This window comes from Molothrus aeneus, chromosome 4 (genome assembly GCF_037042795.1).
Source record: "Molothrus aeneus isolate 106 chromosome 4, BPBGC_Maene_1.0, whole genome shotgun sequence".
NCBI classification, from domain to species: domain Eukaryota; kingdom Metazoa; phylum Chordata; class Aves; order Passeriformes; family Icteridae; genus Molothrus; species Molothrus aeneus.
Genome location: NC_089649.1, coordinates 62,772,038 through 62,793,358, shown reverse-complemented (window position 1 = coordinate 62,793,358; position 21,321 = coordinate 62,772,038). Strand labels below are relative to the sequence as shown.

The window sequence follows — 21,321 nt, the reverse complement described above, 5'->3', positions numbered from 1 at the left end:
CAGACAAGCAATGCCATTGTGGTAGAGTTACAGTTATTGTGCATATCATCTTTTATATATTCTGCCACTTCATCACTTAGAGCAGCCATAGCCAGAAAATGAGCAGAGCTTTTTGCTGAGCTGTCTGCAGTAATGTAATATACTTTTCCTGGGTGATGACAGCTAATTTAAAACTCAAACTTAACTAGTTAAAGCTATTCCTTTTGGTATGAACTGCTCTAGTTTTGCTAGAGCTGCATGTTTTCCAGGCCTGGTGATCATACTGTTCTGAAGATTTTTGAGTAACACCCCTTACTGTCTCCAAATTGTGCTTTACACAATGTGATTCACATTTGCCACATCAGCTTTATTCTCCTTTTACTTAGTTCAAGCCCTCAAGTTATGAGAAATGAGAAAAGGTGGTTGTATGTACTTTGTTGCAGAGCTCTCTGGTCTTGCTTTGAGTGAAGATGAGTTTGTCTGTCAATGTAGGACAGGTTGCAGCACTGAAATGGTCCCTGTGCTCAGGGCAAGGACTGCAGGAGGTCTGTGTTGATCAGCCCAGATCAACATCATTCCTCATGTTGATCAGCCCAGAAGGCTCTTCCTTCCTGCAGAGGAGACTTCACATTCAAAGGGGTCTCTTATACCTAAAGGGAAAGAAGTAACTCATAATGCTTTGTCTCAGGAAGTTGAGGATTGTTTTGACTCCATTTAAAGAGTGCAATTTGGTGATTGTGGGAAGCTGGTTCAAGGTCAGTTGAAGAAAAATTAAATTGTTAGTATATGTACTGTATTATTACTAAGGACACACTGCTATTCAGGTTTGAGGTAATCTCAGCTGAAAATTAATCTTCAACTTGATCTTCACAATAATACTATCTTCACATCTGGATTCCTGGGCACAAAGACCTGGTGCAGTCTTGAAGCAAATGTAGGATATTGAGGAGGTTTTTTAGAAACTATCCCTTGAACTGTAAGAGATCTCTCAGAGATGAATGTTGCTTCTTCTGTGCTCTGAGTGTGTTGGTGTTTTATTAAACACTGAGACAACAATCTGTCAAACTAAGCTTTCAAACTGTGCAAGGAAGAAGTAACCATATGGTTAGGAATTTGTTTGCTGCATTGAACTACCTCACATTAATATAAGCAAGAAGAGAAAAAAACGATGAAGCCTTTATTACAAATAAACCAAAACCATATAATATTTGCTGCTCTAAGCTTATAAAATAGCCGGGTTCTGCTGGAACCAATGTTCATCTGTGAGAGCAAGCCCCTGAAAGGGACAGGAGAAAGGGGCACTGGTAAAAGCCTCCTTGGTGTTTACCCAAGGGACTCTATGATTCAGACTCAGGTCCTAGGTTTGAATATAATTTATGATACCTAATCAGGGCAACTGCATACACATATCAATAAATAGTGTTAGTTAATTCCTGTATCAGCTGCCCAGGCTCAGGGTCAGCTAGCACCTCTCATTTAAAAATATAGGGTGGTCTTTTTTAAATACTTCCAAGTGTTGAAGTATCTGCTATGTCTTGTCTTCTGTGCTTTGATTAGAAGAAGGACCAAAGAAAAATTAAAAGGGGCAACAAAAGTTACTGTCAGCACTTAGACTTATATGAAAATTTTTGAGTTTGTGCCATTTTAATTCAGAGATACTTATGCAGAATCCATTGGAGTTCTCCTGGTGTGATCATCAGCAAAAGAATCGCTGTACTTTCCTCCCCCAATTTTTCTGTTACACTTGTGTCTATGTCATCAAAGAGGTCTTTCTGTGCCATTCTATACTAGTTGATATTACTGACTATGCAAGTGAGTTCACTAAGTGAATTAAAATTATATATTTGGTTGTACTGTTAAATTTAGGGGAATAGACTTTGTTCTGTGATGCACCCAGGTTATTTGAGAATCTGTCCTGGCAGTTTATTTTACCAAAGAAGTAATTTAATTCCATTAGAGAATGTCAGCCTGGGAATTGTATCATCTATGCTAAATCAGTTGAGTTATTGAGGTTATGCATTCCATTAGCAATGTTTGTGCATTTCCAAGGGAAATTGTATTTCTTTTCAATTTGATACACCAAACATAAGTTTGTCTGGTGATAATTAAATAATCTTCTGTGCTTTAACACCTGCACTAGGGCAAGCAATTTTAAATCAGAAGTTTAAACTCAATGCTGATACTTTGTGGTCTGCTACTTTAAAGGTGTTATCACAGATATTAGTGACCATATTCCATGTCTAAAATTGCAAAAATCATTCTGAAATCTGCACAAATGGTAACATAAAAAGAGTGAACTGGAGCAGAGCTGTTTTCAAAATGGCAATTCTGATGTGATGTGTTGCTCTTTGTTGCCAATCTGAAATGCTGCAGCAGGTTTTCAGGAGCGAATCAAGTTAACATTGATGCAATGAAACCAGAGATTCTTTAACCTAGATTTACGGCATTCCTGTGATTGGTAGTGTGAATGGCAAAATAGCCCCCTCCCACAGATTACATTCTTTAATGTAAATGCCTCTGAAAGCTTTGAAATTTGGTGAATAAGAAAGAGTTAGAAAAGTCACCTTCATAGTAACAAGGCTAATTTTCTACATTGATAGAAGGGGATTTGCAGTGCTGTGAGAGCCTGTTTACATGCTGAAGGCAGTGGGGCAATAGTTGATAGTAGTTTCTTAAAGGCATCCCTAACCCTAGTAGCACTTTCAATGTTTTTCAGGTAAGCAGATTATGAGACATCCTACATGGGCCAAAATTTGCATTTTTTTAACTTCAGGAGAATTTCTACAAAAATCAGGCTTAGCTTAATCTTGAGTTAAGGTTTTAGTTTACTTTAGTTCTAAGCTGTAGAGTTGCTTGGTCTCCTGGTTTTGGTTCCTAGTGGAGATGGCATTGACCTTAAGCCATTTAAACCGTGGGTAATTCTGTCTGCCACGGAGGAGTGTGGGGTCAAAGAAGAGAAAGGAGATGCCAAGATCTGGCTTTCAGTTCCATAGGGATTTTGAAGAGTGAGGAGTGCTGGGAGCATATGCAAGAGCTGTCTTTGGGACTTTGAACTCTGTTTTGTGAGTGACAGTGGAAAGATGGAATGGGAGTGCAGTTTGGAGGGACTGGCCCATGTTGTTCGTTCAGCAGAGCACAACTCCATGAGTGCTTTTATTGTCATTGGCTCAAGCCAATGTTGCAGGTAATTCAGAATTTAAATATATGAAAATTGGCAAGTTACTGAGCAGTTCTGAGCAAATTGAGGGCTCAGTCCTGTTCTCATTCCAGTCAATGAAAATAGTGGTATTAAATTATGTGGATTAATCTCTGAACAGATTGCAAAACTCTTGGCCTGTCCATGTGAGAGTGTGGGTGCACAGTACCCAGAGGTGCCTGCTCTGGACTTACTGTCCTGTAGGCAGCTACACTCATTCCTCAAGGAACTCTTTAGTACAGGTTGTCTGCAAGACACTTTCAAGGCAGCTACAAACATTCTTTGCACAGAATGTTTTTTGCTGAGCATTAAGATTATGTATTCAGTTGATGCATGATGAAAATATGAGTTGCAAATCTGTGCTCAAGGTTATGACCTCCCAAATTGCTCATGCAGGTAAGTCTTAAGCTACCCTGTGCTTGGTTTACAGGGAAGATGTGTTCATTGCATAAATTTGTTTCTGTCCTGTAAATTCAGAGACTTAACTTTTGCACATGAACTTTTTTTGCTTTGTGTAGGCAAGACCATAATTACATTTTAAAGCATGAATTGTCTAGAATGACAAAGCAGCATTGTGGTTGTAGGAGACTGTTGAACTAATTGTCATTAACTAATTAAATTATTCATATTCAAGAGAATGAAAGAAAAACTTCTAAATTGATCAATATTAATCATCTGTACCTTCTTTCTGAACAGGCAGGAGAGAAGCATTATCACCCAACCTGCGCACGATGTGTCAGGTGCAATCAGATGTTTGCCGAAGGAGAAGAAATGTATCTTCAAGGTAAACCAAAGAATAAAACAGTTACATTTGTCTCTCTTGCCCCCACCTGCTTGCCCACACCATAGGCTTGCACAGGAAAAATTCAGTGTTACAGAAGGATTTGTTCAATAAAGTATGCAATGGGAAAAAAAGTCATTTAACACATGAGCTGAAATCCTTCATATGTAGCAAATTCTAGCTCTACTAAACTGATCAAAGAAAACTGCTTGCACAGTTAAATACAGGGGAAAACACCAGAGAAAATAAAGGCTTTTGTATATGTCTTTGAGTGGCATTATCTTTTCAAAGGAAACAGAAAAGAGAAACTCAGTAGGATGTGGGAACTGCATGGCTGGTGTATTATCCTAAAATCACATGCCTGCCCAGATCTGTGTTTACAACTTCTCAATTGTCCATGGTTTTCTAGAAGTGTACTTGGAAATTTTTCCTTAAGCTGGAAAAGTTAGACTTTATTTAGAACACAGCAGTGGTCTCAGTAAGATCTAATTATGGTTTAGGACTTTATTTTAAATGACAATTTTATTGTCACTTTGGTTTGCAACAAGAACAAGCTCATTAAAGGGCATAGTGATACTTGTCTGTGCTCATGAATTTCCCCTCAGGAACCAGAAAATGCTTCAGTTCTTCTATTTGAAAAGGATCTTAGCTGTGCTAAAACCCCATAATTAATCAATGCTTTAAAAAAGTATATCAAACTACAAATTTGTTTCTAGATTTCAAACCTTCTGAAAATTGTTTGCAAGTCAATCTTCTTTTTAAGTTCCATTTGTTGTAAGGGTGGATATTTGTTAGGTTTTGTTCTGATTATTAGTTCAAATAATAGCAAGGTATGCTCAGGTTCTCTTAATTTGGATCTGTTTTACTGTATTTTCTGGTGCATGGAATGTTTACACCAGCTTACTGTCATGCCCTTTTTTTTTGTCTTCACATGGAGAGCAGTTTCCATCAGAAACTGGTGTTAATGCCATGAGAGATCTATAATCAGTTATTTGGACTGCCTAAACAGTGGTCATCCAACAGACAGCTGCTGGGTGAAAGGACATTTTTTATTCAGTGTGAAAATGTTTCCCAGTGTTGCTTGGCTATAGACAGGAGTAGATTAAAAAAAATCTAAATGCTTCTTAAATCCATTGGGATAATTTGAAGCAATTTATGGGACAAATAAGGGAAACTCAAATCCACTTGTAAGTGGAAGAGAACTTAGCATTAAATTTAAAGGTGCTATAAAAATGTTTCTTTGTCATTCAGTAACAAAAAACTCATTAACTTAGTAAACATAATTTATCTTGTCTGTTCTTATAGGTACTCTTTTACTGCAAGAGTCTGGGTTCATCTGAGTTATTTTTGTGAAATAAATTCTAATGATCTCCATCTGTCTTCTGGGAAATAAGGCTGTGTTTCCAAAATCCACTGGTTAGAAAATTATCAAACTGCTGTGAAAACAAAGCATTTTCAATAACTCTTCTTGATACTCCCCACCCAGTATAAACATAAAGTATTTGTTATGCAGAGGTTCTCAGATTCCAGTTTAGTCAGGCAGAAGTTGTAGTGCACTCACATTGTTTACCTCTTGAGCTTTTATCTGTGCCATGTCTGGGCTCAGACTGGCAAAAACATAAAAGTTTCTTCTTACTATTAAGACTTGCAAATGACTATTTTATTTTATATCATTATGCACATTCCACTTCTACTGAACACTATTTTAAACATCATGTTCAACTTTTTGAAATAGTTTTTTCCTTTGTGACTAGTGCAAAACTATTCAAGTTTGTCTCACACTTATTGTTTACTTTCATTAAGATGTTCATTTCAATATCTGTATGCAAGAGAGAATTGGTTCATTTGGTATCTCCTGCTTCCTCCATGATGGACATTCCCCTGAGTTTATGCAGTTCCTTAGTAGCTAGAAGTGTACGTGGACAAACATGTGGGAAGGACAAGATTGGAACAGTGAATAAATGTTAGAGTAGATTTTCAGCTAGGGTTACAAGGCACAGTGCTGTGTATAATTCCATCCCACCACGGCATGCTGGGTATGAGCCAAGCCTCCTACTACAGGAATATGTATTACAGGAGTGTAGGAAATTCTAACTATATATAAAGGCAAAATTTACCATGAAACAGAGGCAAAGCCCAGCTGGACACAGCCCTGCCTGCTGTAATGGGAGCTCCCTGAGCAGGAGGTTGGATTGGTAGAGCTCCAGAGATCCCATATCACATCCTTAGGACTCAGATTTTGATGTTGATCTGCCATATTGAGGTACATGTAGCTTTCTGAAGTCTTTTAAATGTCTGTGATGAGGCTCAATGGGATTGAGGGGCTGTCCTCTTGACCTCTGAAAGTGTCCTGCGCTGACGGGAATTAGTCAGTAACCTACGTCTTACAAAACGTTATAGGAGGGTTTAATAATGTTCTTATTTTGATCTTTTTTAAGGTTCTTATTATGGAACTGAATTAAGTAGAACTTTACATTTACTTTGCAGGAACATCCATTTGGCATCCAGTTTGTAGACAGGCTGCAAAGGCTGAAGAAAAAAACAAGGTAAAAAACCTGTATTTTTTACCCAATCTTACTTGATTACCATATTATTCTCTATCATTTTTTTTTTTCATCAGGTATGGATGGAAGTGTTTGGAAAATTTTCCCTACTGTAATTTTAAATCTTAACTAACGGGAATCCAGTTTGCTAATGAAATGTAATCATGTAATATAAGTACTCTACTTTTAATCAGTGATTAAAGCCATAGATAAAGGAGAGTGTTGACCTAAGAGTTATATATATATGTATAAGCTAAGTAAATAAAAATGTGAAAACATGAATAAGAAAAAAAAAGTTAATTTTTAACTTCTGCTTGATTATGATGTTAACAGTTTATGACCTCTTCTCTTCTCATGTGGCTCTGAACTTAAAAGATCAGAGGAGACTTTATTTATTTTTACAAAAAAAAACTTCCTTGGAGTTTCTGTTTCATTATTTGTTTCTAAAATGTTGGCAAGCCAGCCACAATTTAATTTAATCTCTGGCTTTAAGTACCTCCTTAAGTTGGATGATTGTGCACCTCTCTGTGTGCAAGGGGAAAAGGGGGGGAATTCTGGCAGAAGATTAGCAGATAAATAAGCTGTCCCTAGGATATGAAGAATTAATGATCCTTCTGAAGTGGTGGGAATGAGTTATAACTATCTCATTTAATGTAGAGGCCGAGTGTGGGTTTTTCACTGCTGATGTTCTCTGATGCTCCAAGTGGTACCCTTGGTATCCTTGTTCAAAAAAGCTCTGCTTTGGTTCAAGTCTTGGAGGAAGGCACATGGGACAAGTCAGAACAGCAGGCAGCATCCATAAAAAGATTGTTAAATCTGGTGTGTCAGAAAGTCCAACTTTGACTAAATTACAGCTTGAAAAAAAACCCAAACTTGTTTGGGCTTTACCCTAAAGGAACTTGGCTGTAATTTTTGTACCCATGTGTTTGGGAAGTGATTGCTTGGTGTTGTTTATGACAAGCTCTGAATATCAAATAATTTTCCCAAGACTAGCAGTTTTTCTTTTTCCTGGAGTTTTTCCTATTTTCTGATCTTTATGTTCACTATTGAAAAAATAAAACCAGAAGGAAGGATGCCATTTTTAAGAGAGTAATAATGAACTTTTCAACATAACTTGTAATGTCTGGAATGAGATCTACTGCTTGAGAAATTTACTGTTCGACCTTGCAGTTTGTTGTTTTTAAGTTATCTTCCTATATATAGATACATGAACAGCATGTAATTGAAGTAGGTGACAAAGGCAAGAGGAGAAAGTGGCAGCATGCTCCAAAACTTTGAAGATGGAGTGGAGGGGAAAAAGAAGTTGTGAAAGAGAGTGACAGCATAAAGAAAGATGATGGGAGAGTGAGATTTTAAGCAGAAGGGAGGATGCTGGAAAAGACAGGAGAAATCAAAGCAGCAAGGGAAAGGAAGGTTTATAAAAAGGCAGCAAATAAAATAGGGAAAAGAGGTAGGTGGAAGAAGAAGAAAAATGTGTAGTACAGAAAATGAACTGAGACAATAGAGACAGAGACAAAGGTGTGAGGTTTTATTGAAAAAGCTGGGAGATGATGTGGAGCAGGTGTGGATGGGGATACTAAAAGGGGTAATGGGTCATGAAGAGAATAAAGAACATGTGTGAGATGTGGGATGTCTCATATCCAATTCTTTAGCCACCAGTATCCTCCAAGTCCTTCTTCTCCCTTCACCACCCAGTTTGTGGAGGTGGCACTGGAGATTCCCCTGCCAGGTGCAGGACCTTGCACTGGCCTTATTGAATTTCATGAGGTTTGCATGGCCCCACTTCCCAAGCCTATCAGGATCCCTGTGGATCCCATGGACCCCTTCCCTCCAGTGTGTTGTCCCCACCACGTGGCTGGCTGTCATCTGCAGGTTTGCCAGGGATGTGCTCAATCCTCCTGTCTGGGTCATGGAGGGAGATATTGAGCTTTACTGCTCCCTGTAAGGACCCTTGAAGAGCAGCACCTGTTACTGGTTTCCACTTGGGCAGTCCAAAGAGGTTACTGGAAATGTGCAAGGCTCATGCTGGGAACTCCAGTGACCTTGGTGCCAATGGAAAGCCAGGACTGGGCTCTTCCAAGGGGTGTCAGGAAAAAAGGACTCTTGTCTGTCCTTGGAAAGACCCAGAGCTCCAAGAGAACCTCTGGAGGTCATCTTGTCCAATCCCTCTGCTCAAGCTTGGCTGCCTTGGGCCAGATGCCCATGACCATGCTCAGGACACAGAAAGAAGCCCTGAAGCTTTATCTGGAAATCCTGAGCTTTATCCAAAACTGCCATTTGACTTCAACAGGGTTCAAAACATTGGAATAATGTAATTATTCTAAAGTTATTTTTCTCTTCTGCATTGAGTGTCCTGTAGGGACCTCATGGTTTGTACATGACATCAGTGTATCAATGACACTTTCATGTCATTTACTCAAGTTCTGGAAAACTGAAAAGTGCTTTAATTATGCAGAAGAGGTGTTTAATTAGACTGTCTGTCTTAAATTATCCTTTTCCATGTTTCACTGTGAGTAAATGGCATGGCAGTGTGACATGTCCAGTCACAATGTAGAATGGTTTGATGGCATAAATTTAGAGTAAAAATGTTGCTACTATATTGTCTTGTAACTGTCTCTGAGAGTGCCCAAAGGCTGTCCTGCCATCCCAGAAATGCTCTGGGCCATTTTGTTCTGAAGAAGGGATAAGGAAGCCATGTGTAAAACAATTCCTGCACTTTTAAAAGGTTAAATTGATTGTCTGCGAGTGTTCTTTTATTTTTAATTCCATATTTTGAGCTCTCTATAATACGTCATTTTTGAGTGGTAGAGATTGAATTAAATTAAATGTCTTGTATGCTTTTTTTCAAATAACTGTTACATTATCTTTGACTCTCCTGTATTTCCTATCTATTTCACTTCTCCTGCCATAGGAAACTAGGACTTCCTCTGAGAGTATTATTTCTGTACCTGCTTCAAGTACATCAGGTTCCCCAAGCCGTGTGATCTATGTGAGTATTTCCCAGTGAAATTTGTTCTGTGAGATGGGGAAAACCTCATGCTTCCTCCTACAATTTAGCACATTATACGGAAAGTTAGTGCCTCTAAAGCACTGCAGTTGATGATTCCTCTAAAATGGAATTATTTTCTCAAGTTTAAAATATCTGAATACTGCATTTGCTGTTACAGGATCCTGGCATTTTCCTCCTATATTTTGTGGTGTATTTGTAGCACTTACACTACAGCTAGAGCTGGCTTATACCAAAGCCTGCAGAATACCACAGTTCTTTCGGAAAAGAAAAGTTTAAGTAAACAGTACAGCCCACAGGTAGATTACAAGCTTAGATTTGAGCACAACTTGTTTAAATTGAGCTCCTGAGCCTGTATCTGATTGCTTATGGGAACTCTCATGTGTGTGATTGCAGGACTCTGCCCGTGCCAAATGCCAGTCCCTCACTCAGAGGACCTTTGATGTGTTTATGGTTTATGGAGCACTCTGAAAAGCTCATTGAGAGAATTTAAAATAACAAGTATAATAAAATCTTAGGGGTTTTTTTTTCAATTCAAGATCAAAATTTCTCTAGTGTAGTGTTCAAATTCTCAAGGCTACCAGCAATAGATAAAAAATGCAAATGTGGTATGATCCATGCAGATATCTCTTGCAGGACTTGAGCATTTCCAGGGCTTTTCTTTCTCCTGGCCAAGTATCCTTCAGGTATGCAGGTCATCCTCATCAGTTAGAGCCATATAGTGAGAAACTTGCTGGAGATGCAATTGACTTCCAGAGAGGTTATTATACAAATACTAAGGGCTTTTATCTCCTACATAGAGGCAAGCAAAAGAGTGCTTTGGATCAAAACTTGTCTTTTTTCCTCAAATAAAAGTTATTTTGAATACAGTGTGGGCTTTATCTGAGTAAGATTGAACCTGCAGTGGAACAAGTGCCCCTTCTCTAGATGCTTGTTGTGACTCTGAGTGCTGCTGAATTCCAGTGGTGTATTACCAGCCAAGAAATGTCATTGTGAAGACAGTTCATTGTGCTGGGTGCCTATTATCATATAAGCACTTTCTTTGGTCAGATGAGCTCTTTTTTTCAGGCAGGGACCATCTCATTGTGTTTTTAAGCATGAGAATTCTCCTAAGATTTATATGTTTTTAGAGACATTTATCTAACTGCAGGATGATACTGTTTTTATTGATGTTTGTGTTACAACTTTAAACATGCTTCACTAGTTGTTAAAAGTCAAGGATGAACCTCCATTCTCCTTTTCTGGTTTTGTTTGTTTGCTTGTTTGTTTTTAAAGGCTATCATTAAATCAGCACACAACCCTGATGTTTTTTACTGTAATATATAGCTGGGACTGGGAAAGAATAAAGTTGACTAGCAATATGAGTCAGTCAGAAAAAAAGACTCCCCAGAGCAGTGCAAGTTCTTGTTCTGTCTGTCCCATCTCTCACTGCTTAATTGTCAAAACTTGATTTTGATTGATTAATCAATCCTATTTTGGCTTTCAGAAACAGGAAAGTAAAGAGAATTAAAAACATGTTAGAGACTTCTATATTATCACAATGGTCCCTTGGCTATCTGTTTTTACATGTGTTTTCTGTTACAGGAGTGTTATGACATACAGACATGCTCAAGATCTGTCTTGTGTGCTTTTGTGGCTGTTTTTGCCAAACCTAAATTCTTGCTGCCACTGAAAGGAAGGTCCCACCCACACGTAGCCCTGTCCCTCTCTGGCTTTGCCTTCCCATCTCCTCTTTGCTGCTAATACTAGTGTGTACACAGAGATATGCAGTCAAATTTGAGGCCAGACTGAGCTAAACAATAACTCAGGAAAAACCTCCAGACAACCAAAGAGGCAAAAAAAACCCCAAAAAACCCAAGCTGTCTACATGACTTCTAATGCTAGTGTAGAAGGCAGAACAGGGTGGGATGGTGCACACAGGGCAGCAGCTTTCAGCAGTAGCATAGATCCAGTCATTAAACCTGTAGTAAAATTGTACCTTACCAGCTGGTGAGCTCTGTGGAGTATTTCATGGACAGAAGAGTTTAGAGAAAACAGTTCCATCTTAGGAACTGTGAGTTTGTTGTGGTCAGAGCAGTGCTGAACATCATCATGGGCACCACCCCATGGCAGGGCAGCTGTGCCTCTGGGCCGTGGTGGTGTGGTCACATAGGGAAAGGTGAAAAAAGGGGGTTTTTTTGACATAAATGTGAATGTGCCTCATACAGATGGTTTGCTAAAGCCATACCACTTCTTCTTCATCTACTGATAACAGAATTTGGTGTCTTCTTGCACTGAGAGAGGGCACAGGCCAGTGCCTTTCGAAGGTAAAGGGCATATTTTCATGACCTGTAGGGATGACTTCATTATATCCAGACTGAAATTTTGCCCTAGTGCTGGCAGCCCCTCGGAGTTCCTAATTAAAAATGTGTTGATTTCTAAATTATGCCATTAAATAACGTTAAAATAAAAGTCCTGCTTTATACTTTGCTTAATTTTATTAAGGCAGAATTAGATGCTCCAACCTAATATACCCAACTGGAAGGCTTACATTACTTTACATAGCTGTGTTATATGTGCTCTCATACAAGGAATAGAAATCACACTATATTTTTATACAGATCATATTCACAATTATATGTTTGTAAAATTACATATTCCAAATGAAACAGATACTCTGTACTTACAGCATGGTTTTACCAGAACCCTAAATACCAAATTACTGAAGAAATGGCTTGAAGCCTCTCAGCTGTAATTTGAGCTTTCCTGAGCTGATTTGAACTCCATTCACATAATTGAATGTAGGTGAAACAAATAAAATAAAAATACTGTGTAGACTCAATATTTTGAAGAATTGTTTAGAAAGCAGCTATATCCCTAAGGTGTTTCTTCATCCAAATTTGCCCACATTGTTATATCTAAACTGAAAGGAATTGCATAATAAGTTAAGTTTTACTCCTCTGACATCTGAAATCTAATGGGAAGTTGCACATCTAGATGGAGAACCAAAATTACTGTAATTCAGATTTAAATATTCCCAGTTCTGAACTACTTTGGATTCACTAGAATAATGGCCAAAAACCTGGATACCTTAACTGAAATCACAGCCTCTTTGGCCTTCCTTGTAGGTATAATGCTGCCCAAAGTATTTCTGGGACAGATGGGACAGACAGATTCTTTACCTTTGCATTAGCTGTCTCTGCACCAGAGCTCTCTCCTGCCTTCTCAGCAGGGAGGGACTTACTTTCATTAAGGGGATATTTCATTGCTCTTTAGCTTCTGAAAGGAGCTGCAAAGAGAGTGAGATCTGTAGATGGCTGAAGAATCATGTACCTGGTTAAAACACATTTTTTCATTAGTTTTGAGGATGGGAATATGTGATGGTGATGGCACCTTGGTTCTGGTTTCTTATTCAAGAGTAATCTTCCTTCTTTTCATGCAGTTTATGTTTGCACAAATTCATGCATTGTTTTAGAAAAAGGGGTAACTGGAAGTTGTCAGATTAAATTTTTCCTGGATTATTAACCTGATAGAAAACTTCCCTGGAAAATTTATTGAACTTTTCTTAGCTCATACTAAGAAAAAACAGAATTACTGCACACATAAATCTGGATACTTTTGTATTTTTGCATGTGGAAAACATTATTACAATTTTATAGCTGATCATACTGCGATTTTAAGAGCACAGCAAGATTCACTCATCGTTTTGTTGCCAACAAAGAGCTTATCCTTCTGCAAAACTTGAAGTGGGAATGAGACCATTATGTTGCCCATTTGTCCACTCTCAGTGTGGCCAACTTGTTGTCACATCTACAACACTGGAGACAGTGCTGGTGTCAGTTTTGGTGCAATTATCCTAAAGGTAATCTGTGCAAATGTGGCAGCTTGGTAATAAATTACTCTTTTGGAATATGTGTAGTAGGAGGAGAACAGGGACCAGCACAGTCCTTTCCCTCTGTTGGTTGTGTGAGCCTCATGAGAGGATTTGAACTTGACTTGAGTGGAATCTGTGATCTTCCACCATGGTGCAAATCCATCATCTGCTGGTTTGTGACCCATAATCAAGGGCTGCTTGGACATAGGAAAGGAGGTGAAGCTGTGGGACACAAGGGAATGGGAAAGATCAAAGAGCTGATTAATGCTTTTCAGCATCTGGAGAGTATATGCTGGAAATACATATTTGATTATTCACTACTGCTTACAGCAAGGGAATTCTGCACACCAAAACCACTTCAAAATTCAGTGTGTTTTGCCTGAAAAAGGCTACAGTATCTGTCCCCTGTATGTGTTTGGGCATCCAGGAGTAAGTGGGATGTAACCAGGGAATTGGAATGATGCCATGCTACTCCTGTTAGCCAAATGCCAGTGACAAGGTAAAGGCAACAGTATATAAAAGAAAACAGCATTAATATTTAGCATAGTGTAGTAAATACAAGAGATTTAAATGTTCACAAACAAAAAAAGTGGTTGATTATGACTTTTCTACCTACATTTATCTTTCCTTGTCTGATTGCATCCTGCTCATATTCTTTCTTATTCTCACTGCTTTCTTTCCTCCTTTTCTTAGGCAAAGCTTGGAGATGAAATTCTTGACTACAGGGACTTGGCTGCTCTTCCTAAAAATAAAGCCATCTATAACATTGACCGCCCAGATATGATCTCCTATTCTCCATATATCAGTTACTCTTCAGATGACAGGCATAGTTACGGGGAGGTACTGAAACATGGGTATTTTTTTTACTCTGAGTTTCAGGTTTTATGTGCATCATTGAACATGTTGCCAAAGACTATTAACATGTGCATAATGGTTTTTTTTTTTAAATGTAACTTTTGTAGCTCTAGTTAATTTTAATTGAGTCATGTCATTCATTCATTCCAAATGACTTCCAAAAAAAAAAAAAAAAGAGAAAAACCAAACCCAAGATGTTAATTTCTGTTATTTTCATTTTTTAGTTTATAGACATTAAAACACTGCTTTCTGTTATCATTTTTTAAAGACATGACATGCAATTAAAATGTTTTTCCATGGGAGTAGTTCTGCATGCGGTAGGAAACAAGAGCCATTGCTAATTACAATGCAAAAAGGAGAAGCAAAGCCAAATGTCTTTCATGATTTTTTTTTTTTTAACAAAGTGTATCATGTTATTTTGGTAACAAAACAATGGTATCACTTTCCTGTGTACAAATTTCTTTCAACTGTCCCTTACTTAACTTCATCCTCATGTCATGCATGCACTTCAGCCTTTTCATATGCAGAGCTAATATGATACAGTTTGTGCTAATGAAATCTAATTTAACACAATACTAATAACTAATACCAATTCTGGGCTTTGTGAAACATATTTATATATAACTCCTGTCATGCAAGTTATCTTTTCTTTTCTGAATGTACGTGCATTTCATTTGACTTTCTGATTGCTTTTATACTTTTAGCTAAATGTTTACAATTTAAACCTTTCCAATATGCTAGATAAGAGCAATATACATACAGTGTAGCATGGAAGTCTGCTTTGTTCTCTCCAGGTGTCAGTAAATGAGCAGAAATAAATGCTATAATTAATGGTCATGATATTAATAAAAGCCCTAGTCATGCTATCACTTGCACCTTTTACACTTAATCAGTACCACTAAGGTATCACTGTCAGGTGAAGTGCAGTGCATATGTTAGATTTTGCAGACTTTCTTCCAAGCCCTCTCTGCACAGTGCTCATCCATGATAGCTCCATTGTAAAGTATTCAAAAATAATTTAATTGTATTTGGTAGAGGGTTTAAATGGTATTGAGGTTTCTGATTTCACAAAATCAAAAGCTGCTACCTCACCCTAAACATGTGGAGCATAATCACTTCCTTTCTATGTCAAAATTTTTTGGTGCTGCTGATGGCTGTGGCCTTTCTCAAGTGCCTGGTATCATCCAGGCTTGGCAGAGGTGCACAGACCAAACATGGACTGTGTTTGCAGTCCAACATATTTCCTGGTGCTCCAACTATTTATTATCCTTGATACTACCAGGGAGGAAAAAAAATCCTGTCTCCCAAATTTCAGCATCCTGGCTTCTTACCTGCAGCTGCAGTACTTTCAGTCTATTTGCTCAACTAACCAAACATAGTGTTTGATTTGGAAAGGAAAATGAGCAGCAGATTGTCAAATTACATGATGTTTGATTGAAAATAAATAGTGCAGGCATTTTTCTTTCCCTTAAAACTGTCAGTTCTAGTCCTGAGTTTTGAGGTCCTTCAATGCAGATTTAATTAGGGATTGTGTGTAGTTTCAGGCAGTTTAACTGGGAGTTCCCTATTGCCCTTCTCTGTGCCTCAGGACTGGCCTCACCAGACCCCAGGATTCTGTAGTAGAGAAATCACTCAAAGATAGATATGAAGATATTTATATATTAGTTCTTATGTACTTAATTCAAAACAGATTAAAAAAATTGCCCTAACTTAATTGACAGGTGTTTTTCCTAACTGTATCATGTGTTATACGTGGATAGTGATATTTTAAGAGTAATTCTTCTCACAAGTAACATCATGCATGAATTTGTATCACTAATTTGTTGTGTGTTGCTGTTTGCAGTCACCTCAGTTGCTCTCTCCAACACCTACTGAGGTAATCCCCAGTGCCTTTGTTCTCCTATTCTGACCCATTTTGTAATGCATTAACCTGGTCATATTATTAACCAGCAGTGTCTGAAATGTGGGGTTTGCCCCTTGCCTCTGCAGTGCATGGGGTTTACAATTTATGATTTTCAGAGTGTTACTTGTGTTCAATACGTGCTCTGCTTCTGGATTGTCATCTGTATGCATCTGTCTCCACTGTCATCCATGTTTCTGCTTTCCAAAATAAAGGTTGTATGGTGGTCACATCTTCAAGCTCTACTGAATAAATTATATTGGGAAATATGATTTATGTTCACATTTAAAGCTGCCAGTGTGAGCTGATTCAAATTAGTGCTTGGCATAGATTTCTCTTCTTTTATTCTTCTCATTTTTTTATTCCACAAATAGTTAAACTACTTATACTATTTGTGTGCATCTACTTTTAAATCATTTGCACATACCTGAACTTCTAGATCTATTTTGATGTGCATTAATTAAGTTAGTCATTGTTTCAAGAAACATCACTTTGGAAGCAGTGAAAGCATTTAATGTGTTTTCCCAGATAGTAACTCAGTTCCATATCTTCTCAGTTAACAGAGAAGTTAACCAGTAGAGATGTAATTTTTTTGGTAATTTAAAAATAAAAGCATGTTTCATATAATATTTGGTGACATGGAGTAGGTTGATTGTTCCTTGCAGAGACACAAGGTACACAAAGGTAAGGTCTGAAACAATATGAAAAATTGATGTTTTGTAAGATTATAACAATATCCTTTAAATTCAGTTACCAAACTGGCAATATTAAGTTCCAGAACAGATACTGGTGTGGAGGTTGGGACTGCCATGATTTGTGTATACTCCCATGTTATCCAGCTTCTCTGTGCTTGCTGTCTCTTTTTGAGGAATCTGTGATCAGGTGCTTGGGCATCATCATCTGCAAACTTGTCACCAGTTTTGTTGCAGGCATTTTTTGTTAGAGGAGAGTTCCATACATGTGTCACACAGCTGGACACATCACAGACCATTAGCTGACACTCATGTGATATTTAAATATCATTACAAGACTTTGTAGAGCCATTGCAATACTGCTTGTAATTCTCTCCACAAATTTTAGAGTGGGTATTACATGATGTAGGTACAGTGGGAAGGAAACACCTCGAGCTGGATGTTGAGAGGAGTTGGTGGCAGAATTCCTACAGTACACTGCACACTTGGGAAGGCATCAGTTGTTCTTTGCTTTTTTGTAAAACTACTTCTGAATTTGATATTAAAACAGTAATGCTGCTGGCCACTATACTAAACTGATTTTCCACTTTCGAAAATGTAGCTGGTAGGTCTGGAGTGATGTTGAAGGGATGGAGCATATCTTGTCCACAGGATAAACCTGAAGATGTGAGAATATTGTACGTCTCTGTAGAGTCAAGGATAGTCCCAGAGAAGCCAAATTTATCTAAAGATGAATGTATGGATTCATGATAAGTGACTGACACTTAATACAGTGTGGGATATCTTCACTCTTTTCTACTGGAACAGGAGAGGGGAAGCATTTTTTTGAGTATGACTTTCCATAAAAAAGTATCTGCAGGTTACATTCATTTGTTCTAATATGAACTTAAGCCAATTCTCACGTGTCTTAAAAAAAGGGAAATTTGAATTTGCTTTTATAGCAAGTTTACGCAAAGTCACTTCCCCATCTATTTCACTCAGTAGTGCTTTTACTGTTAGGAAGACTCTACTTGCAAATTGCATTTGCAGTTTAACTAGCTGTTGAAAATCAGAGGCTTGGAGGGTGTGTACATGGTTTTGACTGGTTGAAGCCAAGGGTTTAGTGGGAATTGGATTGCATGAATGGCTCTGCACAATGGTGCAGTATTAGTGCTGATGTGTTTATATTGGATTTCTCAGGCTAATGACCATGTTACAGTGTGGTGCACTGGGCAATTTATACACAATCAGTTTCATGATGTAGTGAAACCAGCAAATGCTGATTTTTGTGTTGTCTGCAGCCATTATGCATCTATTCATATGGGTAAAAAGTGACCATAATGCTGTCATGCTGACCTGAGCTCATCTTCCACCCAATTTCATTTGTTCAGGAAATTACACTGTCCTGAAGCAACACTTTTACAGTTCTTTTCAAATTAAATTGTAATTTTATATTTATGTGTGTGCTGACTTTTCTGGCAACATGACCATTCTCTGGTACTTGGCAGAGCTCATTCAGTCACTCTGCAGGTGGAGGTGCCGAAAGCCACCTCATTTCATTAGAATTGCATGGAATCTTAGGACAGCACTGACTGCCATCTACACAGCACAGAAACACATGAGATGGCATATTCTGCCTGTTTGAGAAGTTGCTTCTCTTCCCTAGTAACACGTGTTTTCTCTCTTCCTCTAAGGGTGACCAAGATGACAGATCTTTCAAGCAGTACAGGACATCAAGTCCTAGCTCTGCTGGCTCCCTGGGCTATGGTCGGTACACCCCCACCTCCCATTCTCCTCAGCATTACAGCAGACCAGGTAATCCAAAAGCAGCCTTACTTATTCTCTAGATTTTTCCATTACTTAGTGTTATGTTGTAAGTAGAAATGACTTCAGCAGTCAGGGGTTTAAGGTGGAATAGCAATTCATGGCAGGGATTTATTTACAGTGAAAAGCGAGTTCCATGAGGAGAAAGGAAGCACTTCAGGAATGTGCATCCAAGAAAATAAAACCAGGCATTTACAAACTGTAATTTTGTAAAAATTAATTCTCTGTAAACACAAGATAGGTGGGTTTAAGGGACTTAATCCTGGTCTCATCCTGCCTGAAGATGCACACTCATTCCACAGCTCTTCCGAGGGGTGGCACAGTGAGTGCACACAAAGCCAGGAGGGAGATCAAGTGACCTTGTGTTACTTTCTTGTACCACAGGGTCATGGCTCATGTCCCCTCTCCACAGTGCAAGAGCTGGAGGAATGACCAATTCTGATGGCTGAATTTTGAAGGCCAAGTTGCTTAGGTTGAGAAGTTTACATAGTGTTTTTTGCAGCTTTGAGCTGTAATAGCAGCTGTGTTGGTGCTCTTGTCATACAGACAGGAGGGATCATCTCCTTTTGACCTTTGCATGAGAATGCTTTACAAAACCCCATTCATATTTGGGCTCTGTACAGGGTTTTATCCTTGGAAATAATGGGTGAAATTGCTCAAAATTAATTGTATTTTTTCTCTACTCCATTATTTAGGCGAAGAACACAGAGCATTTATATTATTTTTTGTTGTCTTTTAATTTCATTGGGGATACATTATAATTCTAAACTAGTTTGGAAATATGAAAGTTCTTAATCTTTCCAGGGGAAATGAAGATTTTAGAGATAACAGAAACAGTTTTTACAGGATTTGAATATTTATACTACACAAAGTCTTTGACAAAATGGAAATGAGATGGAGTAAAAAAAAAAATCTATTAGAGTGACATTAGTCTCTGCTGAAGGTCTGGTAACTGTCACACCTCATCTTAGCAGCATAATGTTAAAGCAAGGCAGAAAGACAAAAGGAATTCCAAACAAAATTGAATGCTTTAAAATTTAGAAAATAATCTTCATAATCACCGTTTTTAATAATTGCCGCTAATCCTCCAAACTGTGTTATCAGGACATTATTGCAGCAAAGCAGAGGTGACTCAAGAGTATTTTTAAAGGTACTTAATCACATATCTAACTTTCAGAGCTCAAATAACTTCAGGATGTTTCTTCAAGTATTTAAATTAGCCATGCACTAGAGTGCCCTGGTCATTGTGAACTAAATCCCAGCAGTGTGCAGCACCGACAGTGAGAATTGGACCCACTCGTGGCACAGTTCTCTGCAGAGACAGAGAGGCTCTTCCCATTTCATTTCATTAGACCCATTATGAGCATTTCTCATTCCCTCTTGCAGCTTTTTAATATGCAGGTTTTCCCCTGAGTGCAGCCATGCCTTTTGTGGTGCCTTTTCTGGAATATTTTCTGATGCCTTACAGCGGTTTGGGTGATGCCCTTTCTGTCTGCAGAAAGTCCCTGTCCCTTGGCCGACCCCATGGTGTGGCAACTGGCATGTTTTTAGCAATAACCAGAGAAAGAGGAAGACTTAAATGTAAACTGTATGTTTTCTAAGCATCAGGAGGAAAATGTTCCTGAAAAAAAAGGATGGCATTGTAATTTGTGGCTTTCAGTAAGTGAACTAAATAGTTTATTTTCACTTACTCTCTGTTGCCCCCAGCTGGTACTCACAGTCTTGGTACCAGTAGCTGCATCTCCCTGCCCCAACACCCAAGCCTTACATCTACATTCAGACATCATTACATCCCTTTCTTCAAAGGTAAGGTCCAGGAATGCAAAACCGTGCTGTGATAATGTAGATTTATTCAGCTGTGTTTCACTTTTATGTCTGTGCAAGCATGGCTTCCACTTGGATAAAATTTGTCTTAATTTTGTGCAAATGCTTCCTTGATGTACTGTGTAAGTTTTACAAACTGAGTGGGTATGGGGTGTTTTATTTTTGCTTTTTCAGTGAGTGTTCAGTGTCTTTCATAGGGATAGAGGGAAGGAATTAGCTTTCATAATGAAACTGAGGAAGGAAAATACTTAAAAGTCTGTTAGTTCTAAAATACCTTTACCCTTTCTGGTGATGCTAAATAGTATAATCAAGTTTACACATTTGATACAACATAGGATGATCAGTTATCTAACCTTCCAACCTACATTTAGATATTCTTCATATTATTTGTAGCATTGCCAAAAATTATGACAGCTGGTTACATCAGTGCAGCTGCACTGACTCTCAATTAGTCCATGCTATATCTTACAAAACAGTAACTGAATCTGTTCTCCTTGCCATTAGTTTTTTTGCAGTGGAATTAACTTCTAGCAGCCTCCATGTTGTGGATGAGACAGTGCTGAGGAGTGCCAAGAACCTTTGAGGCAAAGGGTTTTTTTAGTCAGTTGGTTAAATATCTGAGAGAGAAGGAATTCACCTACCACATCTGCCTTCTCTAGTAACAATAGGAACTGTGAGGCCACATGAATGGCAAACACTTTCAATGCCTGTTCCTTGACTCTCATATACTATCTGATTTAATAAAGTAAGACTGTTGTTCCTGAGGTTGTAACCAGTAAAGAGAAGGGAATGACCCTCTGCAGGAGACAGACTTGCACATTCAAGTGAATAGCAGGTACTCATTGCCTTTGGAATAATAACTAATGCATCTTTTTTGGGCCCTGATTC

At 38.3% G+C, this 21,321-nt stretch overlaps 1 protein-coding gene across 8 annotated transcripts in view; it reads left to right on the top strand.

Annotated features, from left to right (window-relative positions):
• The window catches only part of ABLIM2 (actin binding LIM protein family member 2), a 131,262-nt gene that overhangs the window by 76,430 nt on the left and 33,511 nt on the right, over window positions 1-21,321 (top strand). For 2 of the 8 annotated variants that reach the window (XM_066548664.1, XM_066548665.1), the window contains exons 7-13: window positions 3,872-3,959; window positions 6,444-6,502; window positions 9,411-9,488; window positions 14,053-14,199; window positions 16,058-16,090; window positions 18,480-18,600; window positions 20,317-20,415. In XM_066548664.1, coding sequence (XP_066404761.1) covers window positions 3,872-3,959; window positions 6,444-6,502; window positions 9,411-9,488; window positions 14,053-14,199; window positions 16,058-16,090; window positions 18,480-18,600; window positions 20,317-20,415 — 625 coding nt within the window. The remainder of the gene's footprint in view (window positions 1-3,871; window positions 3,960-6,443; window positions 6,503-9,410; window positions 9,489-14,052; window positions 14,200-16,057; window positions 16,091-18,479; window positions 18,601-20,316; window positions 20,416-21,321) is intronic. The other 6 variants (XM_066548666.1, XM_066548667.1, XM_066548671.1 and 3 more) reach the window with 3 other exon arrangements.